The sequence below is a fragment of the Elgaria multicarinata genome, chromosome 11, assembly GCF_023053635.1.
Source record: "Elgaria multicarinata webbii isolate HBS135686 ecotype San Diego chromosome 11, rElgMul1.1.pri, whole genome shotgun sequence".
NCBI lineage: Eukaryota > Metazoa > Chordata > Lepidosauria > Squamata > Anguidae > Elgaria > Elgaria multicarinata.
In genome coordinates this window covers 28,294,391-28,315,095 of record NC_086181.1, presented here as the reverse complement: position 1 = coordinate 28,315,095, position 20,705 = coordinate 28,294,391, and the positions used below count along the sequence as shown (strand labels likewise).

Here is a 20,705-nt window from a genome sequence, read left to right as displayed (position 1 = left end):
CGGTTTTCATTGTGCGGTGTGGTGTCTCTTTTTATATTTTTGTATGGAGAAGAGCTGCCAAGGGGGTGGTTTCCCCCCGCCCTCATTTTGTTCTTTCTCTTCCTGCAGTCTGCTGTCTCCCATATCCTGTAAAATAAACTATATTCAACATTGAACTCCAGTACCTTGGCCCTATCTGACTTCTGAGTTGATGTTTCCTGCTCTAAATAAGTTCCCAGTTTTCATGTGCACGTGGGTGAGAGGGTGAATCCTTCTAGTTCCATTTTGCCCTTAGACATGCATAAAAGCGGATTTTAATAAAATACATTTATTTATAGATGTATGAGTGAAACAGGGCCCCCAAAGCAAATTACAGTTAACATTTTAAAACAAAACAAACGCTTAAAAACAACTATTTCAGAACTTTAACACATCGCAAACTGCAAAACAAAGAGCAGAAGAAAATCTTAGAAACGGCACAGAGCTCATACAGTTAATATACGGGAAAGTTACAAACATTTTTTGCAGCTCTTACCACTGGGTGATTGCAGCCAGCCTCAAAACCACTGAGATTAAGGGAAAGGCCGCTGCTTCAAAGGCGTTTCAGTGTCTCTGTGCTGGCCAGCAAAACGAAGCCCCACACAGACCAGTTGTGGGCCTCAGGTTCACTGTTGAATTCATGCAAGCTCTCTGGGTCCCACCGAGTGCCACCATTTCAATTTCCTACAACCCTGTGGTGTGAGGCTATGTCGGGACATCCTGGTAAATTGAAAGTTGCTGCCACTACCACCAGTTTAGCACTCAGGCGGCTTCACTGCTGTAGGAGAGAGCTCACTAGAAGGCAATCTCCCAGGGGACCCTCAAACTTGAAGCCAGTAGTGGGCTTTTTTCTTTTTTAAATACGGTCCAGACCACTGCCCTCATTCTTCTATGGAATAGCGTTAGCATAAGGAAAGGATGTTCACATACACACAGAGAGAGGGGTGGTAGCTGGCCCAAGACATTTTACTGCCTGAGTTGAAGAACAAGATAGCCATTGGCCATGCTGGCTGGGGGTAATGGGAGTTGTAGTGTTAGGCACGAGACTAAAGGAGGCTGCTTTAGGAGAAACCCTACTGTACACATGTGTTTAGAGCCTTTTTTTCTATTTCTACAGCACTATCAATGTACACGGCACTTCATAAACTTGTTGTTGTTGTTGTTGTCATTTCTATATCACCCCATAGCCGAAGAATCTGGGCAGTTTACAAAAGATAAACAACAAAGGAAGAAGGGGAAATGAAGAGATAAATAAGCAAGGGAAGAATGCGCGTTTATTTCAATTATATGTGCTTCGGTTTTGTTACAATAAGTCACAGGACAGCAGCGGCCTCAATCACCATGGCTAATGACCAAGGATAATAGGAACTGTAGTCCAGCAACATGTGAACGACCACAGGTTCTCCACCCTTCCCCAGGTTCTGGAGGATTCTCCAGAAATAATACACCTGTTACCTGTGGCGCCCAAATGAGTCATCAAGCTTTTTCCTTTTTTTAAAACGGTTTTTCATGCTTTATGTGTGTATGTTCTGTGTATACACAGAAGTAGAATTTAGAATTTTAAATTTTGTATACTCGTTTTTATCTTAGTTTTAGAATTTCTGTAAACCGCCCAGAGAGCCCTGGCTATGGAGGCGGTGGTATATAAGTGTAATAAATAAATAAATAAATAAATAACCAAAGAACAAAGCCCAGATTCAAAGCCATTGTGTTTTTAGACTGTTGCTTGTTTTATTATGCTTTTCATGGTTTTAATTTCTGTGAACCGCCCAGAGAGCTTCGGTTATTGGGCGGTATAAAAATGTAATAAATAAATAAAAAATAAATAAATTGATATGCCACCCAGGAAACCCTCTTACAAATTAATGCACCTCATCTAGACTATGAGCTTTTCTACATGAAGCTCTTAACCCTCCACTTTACCAAGGCTTCTTCCGGATTCTGTATGAAATTAAGATCATTTCCTTTACATGTTCCCCCCCCCCCCAGGGATTTTCTCTGCCTTTATATCTGTCCCATTACACTACCGCTAGGTGACACTGTTGCATAGCAGAATTGCACAAATATATGCAAATACATGCCGTCATTAACAAAAAATACCTGACTTTCCTGGGGGGGGGGGGGGGGAGAAACAAGCACACAATAAATCCTCATGTAGAAATGCGCTGCTTGTCACAAATGGAGAACAGTAATTCATCCTACGCCTGCCTACAGAACTTTTTTTGGAGGGGTGTGTGCGCTTATCCATACATCCACCCCATCCAGGGTCCCATCTCCACTTTGAAAGAGAGGGTGAGAGGGAAGGTACAGGCACAAAAAGAGGATATGCTTCTTAGGATGAGGTGGTGCCTGCTGTGACATTTCAGCCTTCCCTCTACACTACTATTTTTAAAGCGCTTTAAAGCACTTTGAAAACGTTTCGCAAACTGTATATGCAGTGTGTCCTGGGCCCCAACAGTTGTCAAAACTGTTATAAAGCGCTTTAAAGCAGTAGTGTAGATCCTCCCCAACCCGGCATTGTCTGGAAATATTGGGCTACAATGTATGGCCTATAACTCCTATCATGCTCAGCATGGCCAGGCCACACTGGCTGAGGATGATAGGAGTTACATCCAACACACCTGGATGGCACCAAGTTGGAGAGGGCTGGCTTATATCTATAGCACTCTCAGTAGACATGATATTTTACAAAGAGCCCGTTCAGAGGACACCTTAAACCATGGCTTTAGCCACGGTGAATAAAGTCTTTTGTTTTATTCACCATGATTAAAGCCATGGTTTAAGGTGTTTTCTGAACGGAGCCCGGCTTTCTATCTTAACAGCGTGGTTAAAGCTATGGTTTAAGGTGTCTTCTGAACGGGGCCAATGTCTGAGAAGGTAGGGTCCCTGCCCCGAGAAGCTTACAATCTAAAATTTGACACAGCAGAGGAAAGCAGTGTGGGGGGGGGGGGGATTGGAAGCAGTAAGAGACAGGGAATCCATGCAGGTGGTTTTGTTCAGATTGCCACAGTTGCTTATGCATGGTTAACAGACTTGGGTATAGTGGGCACAGGAAACAGGGTTGTACCAAAGGTTTGGAGGAGGGATTGCAAGGAAGTAAAAGAAGCATATAAGGCAGCCAGTGAAGGAGGAAGGTGTAGACTATTATTATTATTATTTATTTATTTATTTATTTATATATTTATATAGCACCATCAATGTACACGGTGCTGTAGGGAGTAAAACAATAAAATAGCAAAACCCTGCCGCATAGGGCTTACATTACTACCCCATAGGCAGCCTAAAAATTCTGGAGGACTGCCAAAAAAACTGGGAGGGGTGATTCATTTGGTTTGCAGGCCTTTTAAAGCCAAAATTTTAAACTGGTGGTGTTTTTTTTAAATTATTTGTTTGTAAAAAAGCAAAAGCAAAAAACAATTAGAGCTTGGGTGTAGAGCATTTTGAGACAGCAGGAGACCTTCTGAAGTGGAACTAAAGGAGAGAAGGGCATGGGCAGGACATGTGGGGATATAAGAGCAGAGTGCAGCTTCCCCCAACCTGGTGAGCTCCAGATGTTTTAGAGTACAGCTCCCAGGATTCCAGACCATCGGCTGCTCAGGCAGGGGCTGATGGGAGTTATAGGTCCAAACATCTGACAGGCACCAATTTGGGGGAGGCTGGAACAGAGAGATATTGGAGGAGGGGAGGAAAGCGGCTATGGTAGATAAGCACATGGGAAGAGCTGAAGATAAGGACAAGGCTGTGGGTGACACACACACACACATACACACACACGTGTGTGTGGTTATGGTAAAATAACTGTGTGTGTGTTACATAACAAAACCAAAGAAAGCCTATTTCCCACCCCACCCCCAACAATTATTTTCTTAGGAGAGCAAAAATATAACGTTTTGTCAATGACTCACAAGCAAATTAAACGTTATAAAGATCCAACTTTGGGGGAGTCGTAGTTTCTTCAGCCCCACCCTTTTCTCCAGCAGCACGTGGGCAAGTGTGACGGGAAATGAAAACAAAACTGAAAAAGCTGCGCCAAAATGCCGAGCTATCTGGGTCGTCTCCCGTGTTTGCTACTCTCCGTGCAGGGTACATGTAAGTGGGCAACCCCCCACCCCTTTCCCCGGCCCGCAAATACCGTCGCCTCCCTGGTAACGGAGTGGATCGAGGGCGGCAGTAGATCCCGGGAGGAGAAGGAGCGGTCGTCTATAAAGAGTGGCCGTCGGCTGAGCAAGTCGAGGGGTGGGGAGGCAGGAAACCGCGCTGCAACGGTTAATGCCAAGGGAGTGCAGTTGTGCCATTTCGCTTTGAAGCCCGTGCGTGTCGGCCACGGACAGAGAAACGCATTGTAGACGGGGAAAGAAGCTTCTTCCAATACGGGGGAGGAGCAAGAGAAGGATTCCATGTTAGCTATAATAATTAGGAGAAGAATCGAAAGTAAAACAAGAAGGGATTGCGAGGATTCTTGCATTGAGCAGGGGGTTGGACTGGATGGCCTTTGAGGCCCCTTCCAACTCTGCTATTCTATGATTCCCCAGGAGGGTCTCCCAAACGGAGGATGGCCCTCAAAATGGCAAATGCGGTTCTGGGCTCCATCACACCTGCTTTTCTTATTTCATCCGCGGTTTCCCACTCCGTTTCCTTATTTATTACATTCATATACCGCCCCATAGCCGAAGCTCTCTGGGCGATTTACAAAAGTTGAAAACAATAAACATTAAAAACAGATATACAAAATTTTAAACCACCAAAAATATTTTTTAAAAAACAATAATCTCCATTTAAAACAACTATTCTCGGGTCAGTTAAAAACTCAGCATATGCGGTTAAATGCCTGGGAGAAGAGAAAAGTCTTGATCTGGTGCTGAAAAGGTAACAATGTTGGCACCAGGTGAGCCTTGTCGGGGAGATCATTCCATAATAAGTGAGTTCAGCAATGGGCACTTTCATGTCAGTGTGTTGTTGAGCTCTTTCAGCTCATGTATCTTTTCACCTGGAGCGCTTCTATGCCGGTGAAATCTCCTGGGAAAGGTTTACAGGCCTGGAGGAGCGAAGGTTTGTTTTGCTGGTTTCAAAGTGTGGGCAGATGAACAATAATTTTAACTCATTTCTTTCGTAAAGGTGGTCAGGTCCCCTCTTTTGCTCCAAGGTAACCAAAATGCTTACATCTGAGTAAGTTTGAAAGATAAAGAGATTAAAATTGGAACAATTTCAACTGCATTTACATCCAAGTCATACTAAAATCCCATGCATGCTTACCTTTGAGTAAACCCCATTGAACGGAGACAGATTTACTAAAATGGGGTTTACTCAAAGGTAAGCATGCATGGGATTTTAGTATGAATTGGATGTAAATGCAGTTGAAATCACTGGGATTTACTCTTGAGTAAAGGAACAGCAGATCTCTATTTCATAAACTTGGAAATGCACAGCTTCACATGATCAAAGTAAAGGAAAAGTAATCCTTTCCTTTGATCATGTGAATAATAACTACATAGCAGGATATTCTGCTATGAAAGCAGTATATAAAAGGCAGGAGCCACACTACTGCTTTACAGCGGTATTGAAGTGCACTGACAACTGTTGGGGCCCATAACACAACACTTTCATAGTGTTATATCCTGCTTGGTGTAGATGTGTCATGGGCCCCAACAGCTGTCAGTGCACTTCAGTACCACTATAAAGCAGTAGTGTGTCTCCTGCCTTTTATATACTGCTTTCATAGTGGAATATCCTGGTTTGTAGATATGAGCCCAGAGTCTAAAATACAAGCGCTGGGGGGGGGGGGGGGGAGAAGAGGAAAGATTTAGCATTGATGTCTGTTTCCGTTTAACAGTAGCGCAAAGGGGGAGACCAAGCACCATGAACACCAAGGGGGTGGGAGGAAATCATATTGATTCCCTCCCCACCCCAAAACTAGTAGCCCAGGAAAAGAAGCTTCTTTCAATGCCAAACCGTGGAGTGGAGTGAGCGAGTTTGAAACAAAAATAGTTTACTTGGGTGCTCTGCGGTCCCAGTCCAGCAATAATCGTTGATCCATCTTGCAAACCAATTAAGATATTTGATTGAGGGAGATAAGAGGATCTGAAGATTTAGAATGGTTAGAGTGGAAGACGCAAGAAAGGAAGTACAAATTGGGAATTTTTTTTAACAACTTTGGAAAAAATATATGGGGGAAATTGAGAATCCTTTAATGACGAATATTATAGAAATTTGGGCCAAATATAAAGGAAAATTAATGCCAAAGATCTCCCCCCCTAACTCCAGTAGTAATGGTGCAGAATTTCCCAGAGAACTTAAAGAAAGAGTTGGAAAAAGATTTAAGGGAAAGAGAAGTAAATCAATTAAATGACTGGATGGAAAAGATGGATAACAAAGAGAAAATAAAGGAGTTAGTAAGGGAGAGAGAAAAATCCTGGATGGAGGCATTACAGCTAGAACAACGGACAAAAAAATGGAAAAAGAAGAATTTAAAGTGCAGGGAGTGTATGGAGATTGAAAAGCTGATCATACAAAGGGAAGAGAAAGGTGGAAGGATAGTTAGTAAGGGTATAATGAATGCTTTATACAAGATATTGTTGGGAATGGGAAAGCAACATGAACATTATAAAATGACATGGGATCAAGATTTGGAAAGACAGTTGAGTAGTCAAGAGTGGGAAAAGATATGGAACCAATGTTTATTAAAGACTATGTCGGTAAGAATAAAAGAAAATTATTATAAATTGATATGGAGGTGGTATCTAACACCAGTAAGACTACATCAAATGGATAAAAAGTATTCTGTATATTGTTGGAGAGGATGTCAGGAAAAAGGCACATATTTCCATATGTGGTGGACTTGTGAAGCTATTCAGAGGTTTTGGCAAATAGTATTTAAAGAGATAAATGATTTAATGGGATGGAAGGTAAAGATTGTAAGCCTATGCGGCAGGGTCTTGCTATTTACTGTTTTACTCTGTACAGCACCATGTACACTGATGGTGCTATATAAATAAATAATAATAATAGATAGGGCCAAGGATAGCACTGTTATCAATATATGAAGGGGTTAAATGTAAACAAAATAGTAAAGAATTAATAAACAAGTTAACTGCAGCTAGATTAATAATTGCCAGGAATTGGAAGGAACAAAGGGATGATCAAATAGAAGAATGGTAGAAAGAAGTCTGGGATATAGCTATTAATGACAGACTCACGAATAGAATTAAAGTTAAGAGAGGGCTGCTGAAGCTAAATGACTTTGATGAGGTTTGGAGACCATTTGTTAAATTTGTATTAGGAAAAGGGAAAGGGAGTAAACCGTCGCAGGATACATTACAATTTTGGAAAGGAGAATAAGGGTCCCGGGTATGTATGTGTGTGCATGAGATAGTATTATATTATTTCAATAAGTTCTTTTTTAATTTCATTATTGTAGTATATTAAGTTGATGTAGTGTGATTATTGTATGTGTTATAAAATCCAAATAAAAAAATATTATTTAAAAAAATGCATTCATGCATGTAATGTCACATCTGTTTGGCCCTCCGTGCAAAGGAACACAGAATATTTGGTGATTGTTGTCTTTGCTTGGGCTAAAGTGGGGAACGAAGAAAGAGTACTCGAATTCTTTACTGAAGCAGCAGTACAGAGAGTACAAAAGTGAAGTACTGCTGAAGGGTAATGTGGAAATAAACAACTATTCCTTTTGTGTGCGTGTGCAAAAGCAGAGGCTTAACAGCACATCTGAATCACATTAAAAGAAGTTTTCAGACTCTCAGAATGTAGCTTGGTTTGACCAAGAAACTTTGAAAATCGCAGCTTGGTCTGGGTGTTACGCCTTCTTCATAGAACTACAGTTCCTAATAGAATTGATTTAAAACGGGTTTACGTCTGTAGATTTAGGGCTCATCTACACCAAGCAGAATATTCCACTATGAAAGTGGCATGAAAGCAGTATATAAAAGGCAGGAGCTACACTACTGCTTTATAGCAATATTGAAGTGCACTGCAGGATCTATACTACTGCTTTATAGTGGTACTGAAGTGCACTGTCAACTGTTGGGCCCACGACGCATCTACACCAAGCAGGATATAACACTATGAAAGTGGCATGAAAGCGGTATATGGTATGTGTCATGGGCCCCAACAATTGTCAGTGCACTTCAGTACCGCTATAAAGCAGTAGTGTGGCTCCTGCCTTTTATATACTGCTTTCATACCGCTTTCATGGTAGAATATCCTACTTGGTGTAGGTGAGCCCTTAATTAGATTCCCACCTTGTCTTTCCAGCTGTAACTCTCCTTGCTGTTTTTATTCTCTTCAGGGGCAGTTCTGAGGCTCACAGTGCCTTCATCCCCAATCCAGGCCAGGCCGGGCTCTGATGTGCAATTGCCTTGTTACATCGCTGGGCCCATAGTCATTGACGACCTGGCTGTGATATGGAAGGTGGGCGAACGAACCGTTGCTAAATACGAATATAGCTTTGAGGCCCAAAGGCCAGGGGCATTGATGACAGTTGGGCAGCTGCAAGCGGGCAACGCCACCCTCTTCCTCCCGAACGTACAGGACACAGATGCTGGTGTTTACACTTGTTTCGTTATCCTTATGCCTGACAACGCAGACAAGACAGTGGAACTTAAAGTGGAAGGTAAGGGAAGCAGAGGACACATTGGTGAGGCTTGTACTCTGCTATCTATAAGGCATTTGACCAAACACCGTTTTAAACTACATCATTCCAAGCGTGGGGAACTGTGGAACTACAGTTCCCATCACTTCTAACTGTTGGCCAGGGCTAATTGGATGAGTCCAGCAACATCTGACCACTGTTCCACCGCCCTGGTTTAAAGCACTTCGTGTTACCTCAACACCAAACAGACATTACAGGGCCTAGTTTTATTGACATATCTTCTGGATTAAAGACGTGTTTGTGTGTTTCTGTCTGTCTGTGTCTACGTCTGTCTGTACTCAGTGTGTGGGTAAAGAGGGCTAAACTTTATTCTGGCTTCTGCTTTACTTCACTAACCTTACTCCATTCCAGCCCAGCTGCGAAGCCAGAGGTGAGCAACTTACAGCCCCACCAGATGTTTCAGCCTACAGTCCCCATGGTGCCTCATCATTGTTTGTGCTGGCTAGGGCTCATGGGATCTGGAGGCCAAAATATCTGGAGGCTCAGAAGTTTCACATCCCTGGCCCAGAGCAACAGAAATGTGTGGAGGAGAGGGAGCGTTTGGGTTCCTCACTTGCATACTCCTTTCTGTGTCAGATACACTCACCACCACCACTTCATACCAGAACAGGGCAGACATATAAATAAAATAAGTCTGCTCCTGTCACCCATATCAATATGCCCATCCACCTGGGGCTTTTTTGTGGGTGTGCCTGCCATTTAAAAGCATTCCATTGGTTGGCCAATGGAAGGAGATGGTTTCCAGTGGTGTCCCTCTGCGTTTTGAATGCCCCCCCCCCACACACAGAGGCCTTCCTAGCAGCCACACTGACATCTTTTAGGCACAAGGCAAAAACTTCCTTGCATTTTTATTTTTAAAATGGTTCATTGTTGAAATCTTAAGCAGCTTTGCTGCTGTAGTCTTGTGGCTTTCATTTTGTCTGCTTTATTTTTTTAAAAAATTAAGCTTTAATTTTTTTATTTAATTAAGTAATTAATGAAATAATACATTTATTTCCTGCCTTTTACAAAGAAACCAAGGAGGCTTACATGGTCCTCCTCTCCATTTTTTCCTCACAACAGCCCTATGAGGTAGGTTAGTCTGAGAGTCAGTGACTGGCCCAAAGTCACACAGTGACCATCATGGCTGAGTGAGGACTAGAACCCAGATCTCCCAAGTGCCAGTCCAACACTAATCACTACACCATGCTGGCTCCAAAGTTGTTAGCTGCACTGGTTACACAAAGGCCCAGCTCACATCACAGCAATTCCTGGGTTGGGGAATGGGGCGGTAATGGCAGCAATTGCCTGCACTTATCATTTCCACTTTCAAACAATGGTAATCAACAACCCAGGAATACCCCATTTCCAGATTGTTACTGTGACAGCTGAACCTGGAACTCTGGGTTGTTTAGGGGTTACACAACGTGGAGTTTAACCCAATAATGGCTATGCTATGTTCAGAAGCCACCTTAAACCATGGCTTTAACCATGGCGGTTAAGCCAGAAAGCCAGGCCATGTTCAGAAGGCACCTTAAACCATGGCAAAAAGCCTTATTCATAATAAAAGCCTTATTATGTTCAGTCAGTCAGGAAATGGCGCCTTGTTTTTCCTGTGGTGAGAAATAGCTCCTCAGGAGTAGCTTTGCTTTCATGTTTCACTGTTAAATGTTATAGCAAAAATGTACCTCCAGTAGCAGAGGCAGTAAGCCTATGTATACCGGGGAACATGGGTGGGAGGGTGCTGTTGCACTCATGTCCTACTTGTGGGTTCCTGGTCCACAGCTGGTTGGCCACTGTGTGAACAGAATCCGGGCTCCTCTTATGCTCATACAGCCCTGAGTGGTGCCTGAGGGGAGATTCTAGAGCTGAAGCTTCTTTTTAATCTACTGCGATTCTTGGCATTATGTACGACTTTGAATTGAACACTTCTTTCTTTGGTTGTGCTATATTTTTATACACCGTACATTGTCTTGAGCACTCAAGGTAATACTGGTTGACCTTCTCCAAACCTAACAATTGGGTTAAATAGGTGGGTGTGCTAACCCTGACATTGAGTTAAATGGGGAGCGGGGTTGCCAAAGGCCAAGCTTATGGCTGAGGTGAGGTTTGCTCTGACAAATACCCAGCACATGCTTTTAACCATGACTCTGCTTTTGTGATGGTGGGCTGAGAGTGTACCTGAATTGCGGAAGATGACAAAGGAAGTGACTCCTTCTCCTTTCATAGGCTTTGAGGAAGAGGCGTGGAGTATCTGGCAGGGATTTGGGGAGACAACGGAAAGAGCCCCCCTCTTCCAAGCAGAATTGTAGGTGCTCTGTTGACTTGGGCACATTGGGAGGCCTTTGATACTGGAAGATGGTTTTAGTTGCCTCAGCAGAGGATAAGAGAGGATCTTCTCCTAATTCTTCTCTCTCTCTCTCTTTGCATCCAGCTCCTCCAAGCTTAACACTCAGTCCTACAAAACTCCTGTTAGCCAAGCCGGGTGCTGTGACATGTAAAGTATCAGATTTTTACCCTGGCAACATCACAGTGACATGGTTTCGAGATGGCAAGATGGTGAAAGGCCCCGAATCTCCCCATGCCCTCTTCAGCCCTGGCAGCCTGTTCAGTGCAGAGAGTGTTCTGGAACTTACACCACAAATCACTGATGACGGTGCCAACATCTCCTGCCGTGTCAGTCACAAAGCGATCGAAGGCCTGCTTGAAGACAGCTTTGAGCTGCAGGTGCAAGGTGAGTGAGACCCAGGGGTCCTGGTGCTCTCCCCACCCCCATCTCCTCCATCACAGCCTCCTATCTTATTTGACCACAACCCCTTCTCTTCCCCCAAAACTCAGTAGTTCTGCCCCGATACTCCTTGGCTCTCACCTGCTGTTCTCCAATGTAGCCTTCGCCAACCTGGTTCCTCCAGATATGTGGCCATGCAGGCTGAGGAATTATTTATTTATTTTATTTTATTTTATTTGTTATATTTATATACCGCCCCATAGCCGAAGCTCTCTGGGCAGTTTACAAACGTTAAAAACAGTAAACCTTAAAAGTATACAAAATTTAAAACATAAGAACAACAGTATAAAAACACTTCCCTTCGTCGAAGTGGTCACTGAAAGAGCTGCCAAATAAAATGGCTCCAGGACTGTTACCTCCTCTCCCAAACTTGGGAATATTGCAGCACTATACCACCACAGAAAACACGATGGCAGTTCTTGCCTCTTCTCCTCCTCTCACCGATCCCCAGAGAACAACTGCTGAAATTGCTGCTGCCGTTGCTTTTATTGTGTGCCCCCCCCCCCAACACTATCGTGCATAATTAGCCACAGTGGGTTGTTGTGTCTGCCACGACACAGGCTCTGAACACCAGACCTGGCCGAGGCTACTCCCTGCTCAAGCCAAGCACCACCGCTTGATACGCCTGAGGCAAGTGAATAAAACCCACCTTCCTCCGAACTATGTGGAGAAAGGGGTTTAAATGGAGAAGGATTTTAATATATAAAATAAAACACTCTTGAGTTATATGTGCTGAGGTGAATGATTGTCAGAGTGGGTGTTAAATGAGTAAACTTCAGATGATAAATGCCAAACAGACACGTGGGATTTTTGTGGTAGTTTAAAAACAAAACAATCAAAATTTATTTTCAAAAGTACACAAGCTTTGTTTCAAATAAACCATTTAAAAACCTTTTTGAAAGCTTTCATACAATCCTTTCACTCATTCACATACGCGCTTTCCTTTTTCTCACACAATCATGCTTGAACTTTCTTTATTATCAGTATTGATTAATATACATCAACTACGTGCACACCACACTCCAAAGACACCACTCTCTACACTGACCCTCAAATTTCCCAGAACTTAAGTACCCTCAACACAGAGAGCACTGAAGACTCTAAGAGTACCTAACAAGTCCCCCACAATCCCCTCAGTCCTTCCCTTATATATCACTCCTCCCCCCTCCCAAGACATTCTAACTCCGCCCACTCAGCCCAACATTCTACAAACCACAGACTTACAAACTGCAGACATACATTTGGGAACTGACTTGTGGGGTGTAACGCCACAGGGTCATCCAAGTCCAGATTGCTTCCCTTAGTGTGGCTTATTTGGGGGCAACAAGCCACCGTGACAACCCAAGGCAAGGTGATCCTCTAGGTTTTAAGTGTTGCTGGTGTCCCGCTTCCATTCCATTCAAGACTATACATATGGACAGCCATAAGTGCGCATTTGCACACCTCCAAAAATGCACAGAGTGGGGAGGGGGAGGCATGATGGGTTCTCCCGTGAAAGACACTGGAACACCGGCTGGAAGTCCGAGGGGCAAGAGCGGGAAGAACAAACCACAGTGAGCCCATTCGTCTGTAAGGTACACCATGGGTTGTTCCGCAAGTTGGGTTGCCATGTCATGTGAACTCACCTAGGGTCTTTTCCCTATGAGATAGGCTCTGGTCTGCACTGTCACAGGGCTCTGGGGTGCAGGGTGAGTCTTGCTCCTAAGCACTGTGGCCAGTTGGTCTCAGAAGGTGGTGTGGGAGACTTCTGCTCTGTCTTGTGGCTTTTGCCCCATCATTGCTATTTTATTATTGATTGTGTTTGTATAGCTGAAGCTCTCTAGGCGGTTCACATGATGGGGCTTTGTGTATTTATTCATTTGTTATACCCTGCCTTTCTACCAAAAAATGGAATGGCATTTATGTTAAATGCTATAACACATTTAATGTACTGTGTAGTTTTGTCCTCAGACCAGGATTCTCCAGACATTGGAGCGCTGCTTATCTCGTGCCCAATTCCTTTCGCATTTTCAATTGCAGCTCGCTTTGCACGAACAGGAAAATTGCGCAAATCAAGCAGCGATCAAACGTGATATTTGCGCAACTTCCCCCCTGTTCGATTTGTGAAAATTTCCTAAGTTTCTTCAAATTTCCTACCTAAGACTAATGCAGGGCTGATTCATTCTAGAGGGGAATTTTGCACAAATTTAGGAAATTTGCACAAATCAAATGCGAGCACATGTTCGAAAATATACAAACGTTTTCGACGATCACGTGCTCGCGTTCAAAGTTGCAAACAGGGCATCCTCGCAGGTTTTGCCAGCTAAAACGAAATTCTCATTTTTTCCCTACTTTAGGTAGGTTGCTTTCCTGCTCTCTGTATAACATCTCCCCCTAGTGGCTGTCACCAAATTTGCAGGGAGCCTGCCTGAGCTTTGCACATCCCACTGCAATGCAGTATTCAGGACCTCATATTTCCTTCCTCTCCTCGCAGCTCGCCCGACCCTTCAGGTGCTCACTGCGCACCCAGAGAAGACATTTGGGGTAGCCAAGTGCCTAGTGTGGGGGTTTAACCCCAAAGACATTCACGTTCAGTGGCTGCGAAATGGGGTGCCACTGCTGAAGGTAGAGTCTCGCCCGCAGCGCATGCCTAACGGGACCTTCTCCACCGAGAGTGTGGTCTTTGCAGAGGAGAGTGATGCTGAAGTCAGCTATGTCTGCCGGGTCCAACACGAAGCATTGGACGCCCCGTTGGAACAGACACTCCTCTGGCAGCCCAAAGGTGAGGGTGATGGGATTAGCTGCCCCACACCCTGGAACTCCCAGAGTGCAGGGAAGGAACCAACCACGCAGTCACCTCGGCCCACAGCTGCATCCCTGAACCCCCAGAGGGCAGGGGGGGAAACAAGCACCCATTCACCTCGGTCCACGTCTCCAACTGACTTGTGTTCTGCTCCAGGGCGCTCGGAGTTACTCCCCACTTGGGATCGGGCTTGGCTGGGAGTTATTGGATTCTTTTTGGGCCTTTTCATAGGAGCTGCTGTAGTAAAAATCTACTACACAGGTGAGTCTACCTTTTGGAAGGGCTGTGGACTAGTGGTGGTGGTAGTGGTGTGGGCAGGAGAACAGAAGTGCCAGTGAGAAAGCAAGGGTGAAGTCATGGAGGAGGAGGCTACGGATAGCAGGGGTGGGAGCGGGGGCACCGGACTCATTTTCTCTCTCTCTCCCCCTCTGCAGTCAAGCATAAAAGGCCTCCAGGAACAAAATGTGAGGAACATCCCCTTAACGAGGATGGTGAGGAGAAGGCACAGAACATGTCAAAGCCCAAGACGAAACAGACCGATGGTAAAGCAAGACATTACCTGGGGGGGTGGGGGGGTTGCTGTCTAAATGCTCGGAAACCCTGGGGGTGGGTGCACAGTGGAACAGCGTCGATTACACGACGCAGCTGCAATCATGCATCCAGACCGGGGCTTTCCGCCAAGGCTGCGGAGAAAAAAAGTCAGGGACCTCCCCCCAGCTTTTTTCTCTGAAGCAAAGTGAGGACGCGCAAGATGACGTCAAGGTGGCCCCTAAGCCTCGCTCCAGAGTCACAGCGGAGGTGTGGCCAGGCGGTGTCTGGTGGAAGGCGACCTGTGATTGGTCATCTTCCACCAGGAAGGGCCCCCCCGGCTCCAGTCCCTGGATGGCCACAAGAAACCATGACGCCCCCTCTAGAAAGGGAAACCACAGGGTTTCCGGGGGACGTGCTGCCAACCCAGCCCCGTGAAGTCACCCCCCAAGTTTGCTGTGAATATACTGATGATGAGAGGGCTGGAAGGATAAGGCAAAGTACAAACAAACAACTAATTATTCTCTTTCTCCCTTTGTAATCAAGCCTTATCTGCTTCCAGGAACAGCAAGTGAGGAATTTCCCCTTAATGAGGGTAATGAGGAGAAGGCACAAGACACGTCAAAGCCCAAGACGGAAGGGACAGAGGATAGAGCAAGACATTACCAAGACCGCTGTGAGGTTACTAATGAAGAATGGGGGCAGGATAAGTCAAAGGACAAGCCAAACAAATCTAACGACTCTTATTCTCCAGGAACGAAAAGGGAGCAAGTCTCCGCTAAAAAGCAGTATGAGGACCTGGCTAGGTCAAAGGCCGAGACAGATCATCCTTCTGTTTCAAAGCTATAGTAGTTAGCTTTCATATTGCATCAAAGCTCCGGAGAGCTTTGGCTGCCTCTCTTCCGCCTTGGAGGTAGAAATCTGAGGCATCCTAGGTTCCTCAGATGCTCTGAATGGGTTAGGGTTAGGGCTTATCCTTTTTACCTTTTTATAATTTTAACTCTTGTTGTTCACCACTCTAGGATCTGTTTAAATGTGGAGTGGTATGTAAATGTTATAAATAAATTAAAAACTATCAACGTTTTTATTACTTTAAATTTTCAAACATTACATCAAATAACAAGTCCTAATTATCAAATAACTTTGATACAGGACATTATTACAAATGACTATCTTATACAAGTTTCTTTTCTGTTCATTTCGGTACATTAAAATAAATAAATCACGCTGCTTTGCCGTGGCTATCTGCATTCGCTTTCTTTCATGGATGTCATTGACGGCATTTACACGGCCGGCTGCCTGGTTTGAAATTGAGCACATGGAGCAGGAAGACTTCAATTGACTTTACTGAGACGCTGGGAGACGGTGCAATTTCCCAGATATTCCCGTATTGTCTCTGGGTTTTTTAAATCTGCAAAAACCCCGGATATTTTGTATACTTCTTAATGTATTACTTCTTAATTTTGTATTACTTCTTAATTTCCCAGATATTCCCATATTGTCTCTGGGCTTTTTAAACCTGCAAACCCCCCGGATATTTTGTATACTTCTTAATGTATTACTTCTTAATTTTGTATTACTTCTTAATTTCCCAGATATTCCCATATTGTCTCTGGGTTTTTTAAACCTGCAAACCCCCCGGATATTTTGTATACTTCTTAATGTTTACTATTTTTAATTGTTGTAAACCACCCAGAGAGCTTCAGCTATGGGGCGGTATATAAATGTAATAAATAAATAAATTATTCCAGTGGGGATCCTGGGGTCCCCATCCGGGGTCCTGGATGCTGACAACGTTGTGAAATGAACCCACAAACTTCTGCTAGTGGCCAATTGTGAGTGTAGTATAAATTGCTCGTTTAAGCTCTTCAACTGTTTCTCATCATCTCTCCATGCAGTTCAGGGATCTGTCCACAAACTTGCAAATGACCCTGGTGGTCTTTTTCCATCGCTACCATTCGTATGAGGAATGAAGGCTTGCCGAGTAATGAAGAGTATTATTGATTTTTATTGCTGAGAACTTTTGTACAGGCTGTTCTATTTCTATTTGCTGTTTTATTTAGTGTTTTATTTGTGTATGCTGGAAGGTGCTTACATTTTTTTCTGTATTCCTACCATTTGGCTCTGTTTTATATTTGATGCTGTATATTAAATATTAGCACACCATTCTGAAAATTTTGCATAACTTTTAAGAGGGGATATACAGTAAACGGAGTTAGAGTGAGCCTTGGTCACATACTTCTCCTGTAAATGCAGTTCATTTAGCTGTGGATCAAGCAGTAATCCGCTTCCTAAGTGGGGCACCCATATTTCCTAGTGGGCCTTCAAAGAAAAAGCTAAAAAACAACCATTTCCTTACAACCAACAAAAATGTCTAGAACTCTCTCACCGATCTGCAGATTTTGCTAGATGAACTTTCCCTTTGTGTGTTAAGGGAAAGATGGGTCAAAAGCACAATTACAGTGATCTCATGAGAACATCAGGTGTCTTACCTATGTAGCCTGCTACTGTATCTGGAGGCTCTTAACGAGCTGACATTCCAGTCTCGCCATCCAATTAGTAAGTGCACCTGGGTGAAGGGGATGCCAAAGAAATGCCAAGTAAGGCCTTGTTTATCACAACAATGTAGACTAATGCTATAGATTCTTATGATGAGAAGATCTGCTTTGTTGTTCAGCTTATGCAATTAATCACTTGCTTAACTTGGCAGCAATGCCAAGTTCAGTTATGCTATAATTGTTCTTGTGCCCAAGGGGTGGGGGTGGGGGTGGGGGGTCCAGATTTTGCCAAAGGGTCTTTTGTACAGGAAGCTTTTGCAGTCTAGTCCACTTTTTTTGGAATATGCCTAAAGGTGCTGAAATATGCCAATAAATTAGCCTCCTTGTAAGCAAACCTGAGAGTCTGACTACTTTGTCTCCTTGGCGACCCTGAAAGAACCTGAAGCTCACGGCCGGAGCTGGAAGGACGGATACACTGCCTCAGCTGCAAAGGGGAGTGGGGCAGATCTCTGACTGCCCCTTTGGGGGTCAGAGTTCTGCCTCCAGCCTTGGAGGGGGGATCTAAACAATCCTGTTCTCCCAAGGACCATAGGATTCCCCTCTCCGTTGCAGAAAAACCATAGAAATTTATGAATTGCGCAAAGGCCTTGGAGGGCGGAGGAGTTGGAAAGGAAGTAAAGGAGCTGACAAGGCAGTCAGCAAGGGAGAAAGGCTAAGGGTTTTTTTTTGAGGGAGCAAGAGACCTTGGGCAGCAAAGAACAGAAGCACGTGGACAAAATCATCCCTTCCTTTTATGGCAGGTTATCTCCCACATTGTGTTTGCATCCAAACAGGAAAAGAAAGTAAAATTGAGCAAGAAAACGCAGCAAAATGCCGAGCTCTTTTAGACGTATCTTGCGTTTGCTGCTCTTCTTGCAGTCTACGTGTAAGTCATCCCCGCAAGCTCCCTCTGCCCTGAGCTTCCCCGTAATGGTGTATCAGCCCATCGGGCTCCACTCACTAGCTGGATGAAGGTGGGCTGTGGTTGCTGTTGGGGCAGGGTGGGGTGTCTAGGAAAGATGTCTTGTGAGTCAGGTGACTGGGGAAAATGCACTGCTGGAACAGGGGGCAATCTTGCAGCGGTGTGGCGTGTCATTAGCTGTTAGCTCTCATCGCTTCAAGGCTGCAAACAATGCATATATATTGGGGTGGGGGAAACCGTCCAGTGGTCAATTTCTAAAAGAGACATACCATTAGAGGTGTGCATGAACTCTCCGCTCTTATTTGTGGGCAGAGAAATTGTAAGGAGAGGGCACAATTTCTCCAGGGTGAGGAGAAATTCTCAACAGTTTCTCAAAGGCAGAGCTTACCCTTGGCAGGGGTTGTAGCACAGCTTCTTCCTTTTTTCCCCTAAGAGTTTTTGGCAGGGATGGTGGTGGTTATGCCGCCATTACATATGACAACAGCATCAATTGTGTTGCATGCGGGTCCCGATTTTGTATGCTCCTGAGGGCTTTCTAAATGCACGGAAAGCCCTGGGGTGGGTGCGTGCTGCTGCTGCTGCATTGATTATACGACGTAGCAGTCACTGCGCACCTGCCTCGGGGCTTTCTGGCAAAGATGAGGAGGAAAAAAAGTCGGGGACTTAGCCCCACTTTCGCCCCCCCCCCCCCCCGAGCGAGTATCCACCATCTAGCCTCACTCCAGAGTCGTAGCAGAGACACGACCAGGTGGATGGTGAACCCGGGCAGGGGTCAGGCTGGTGAGACTAATGGCTGCCGGAACCTCCCTACATCTTAACTACTTGCCACCACCCCACTCCAGCAATACCGGAGGGTCTGGCACCAGCACCATGAAGGCAGCTGCCAGGATGCAGGTGTGAGGGGAACACTTTTGTGTCTAACCCCTGGGAAGTGTTGGAGCTGGTGGTGTACCAAAATCTGTCCTCCAATGTCCGGTTAGCAGGATGGGGAGGCAAGGTCAGACAGGCAGGGTCTGTCGGGACCTGGACCAATCACCATGGCAGGTATGGGCAGGAACACAATAAAGAAGAACTGCCTACTTATTTAAAGGCATTGTCTGATTCTGCAGCCGTGGGTCTCTATGGTGTGTGGAGGCCACTTCACCAGAGGGGTTCCCTTTGAGTCTGAGGTGTCTGGTAAAGCTAAAGCTTCTGGTTTGGAAGGTCCCAATGTATGGCTCACAGGATGAAGCCCCTACCCGTCTGAGTCCTCCCTTGAGCCAGAGCGGGAGGGGGGAGGGATTGAGGCTGGAAAAGGCCCATCTGCATTCAAATTAAAACTAGTTTTCAGACTCTCTGAACCAGCTTGGTTTGACCGAGGAACCTTGGGAACTGTAGCTTGGTCACTGCGCTAAGCCCTAGTTGGAGGGGTCCTAATAGATTAACTACTTTGAAATGGAATTAAGTCTGTGGTGTAGACCTGCCCTAATTAGATTCCCACCTCATCTTTCTAGCTGTAACTCTCCTTGCTATTTTTATCCTCTTCAGGGGCAATTCTGAGGCTCACAGGGCCTTCATCCCCAATCCAGGCCAGGCCGGGCTCTGATGTGCAATTGCCTTGTTACATCGCTGGGCCCATAGTCATTGACGACCTGGCTGTGATATGGAAGGTGGGCGAACGAACCGTTACTAAATACGAATATAGCTTTGAGGCCCAGTTATTCCAGATCAATAACTGGTGTGCTGGACTAGATGAACTCTTGGTCTGATCCAGCATGGCTCTTATATTCTTAAATCAATTGGCATATCTTCCAGTGAGAACTGGGATTCTATCCTGTATCTATTTACCTAGAAGTAAGCCCCATTGAACTCAATAGTTATTCATGTCTACTCAAAACTTACTTTTGAACAGACCCGGACAGGATTGCACTGCCTAGTTCCTGCCCCCTTTTAAAAACACGCCACTATGGAAGATGTATTAAGAAATACTTGGTAGAGAAGAGATGGATCCTTTTTAATATATAAAATATTGCACTTGTTGCCGCATTTTCATTAAAACTGAAATTTCGCGGTCAAGGATAGAAGTTCTTAATAAAAGTATTATTTCCCTTTACCTCTGAATATTTTTGACGTTTTTATGTGTATATATATATAGAGAGAGAGAGAGAGAGAGAGAGAATAATGTTATCTAATATTTATCTGAAGTTGGAATGTTTATGGTATCCCCCCCCCAAGTGAAAGTTATATAAAATGCTCTGGGGGAGAAAGAGTGAAATGAACAAACAATCCCGCCCCAGACAAACAAGCTCAGCGTCCTCTCCCCGGATTTCCCTTCCCACCTTAAAAACAAACAGCGTCAAAAACTGATGAGCGTCTCACGGGGAGAAAACTACAACTCCCAGGATTCCTAGCGCGTAGCAAGGGGCGAGGCGGCATAATCGTTCCCAGGTCTCTGAACTTTTCTTTAGCAGGGGGAGAGACCGAGAGGAAGGAGGAAAGAGGCGCTG

At 44.7% G+C, this 20,705-nt stretch overlaps 1 gene segment (V, D, J or C); it reads left to right on the top strand.

The window, feature by feature from the left end:
• Nucleotides 1-3,992: 3,992 nt before the first annotated feature.
• Nucleotides 3,993-17,652, top strand: LOC134406353 (natural cytotoxicity triggering receptor 3 ligand 1-like). The segment is given in 6 exon segments: nt 3,993-4,107; nt 8,321-8,644; nt 11,097-11,396; nt 14,389-14,493; nt 14,667-14,774; nt 15,323-17,652. Coding segments are annotated over 6 exon segments (1,179 nt in total).
• Nucleotides 17,653-20,705: the final 3,053 nt, after the last annotated feature.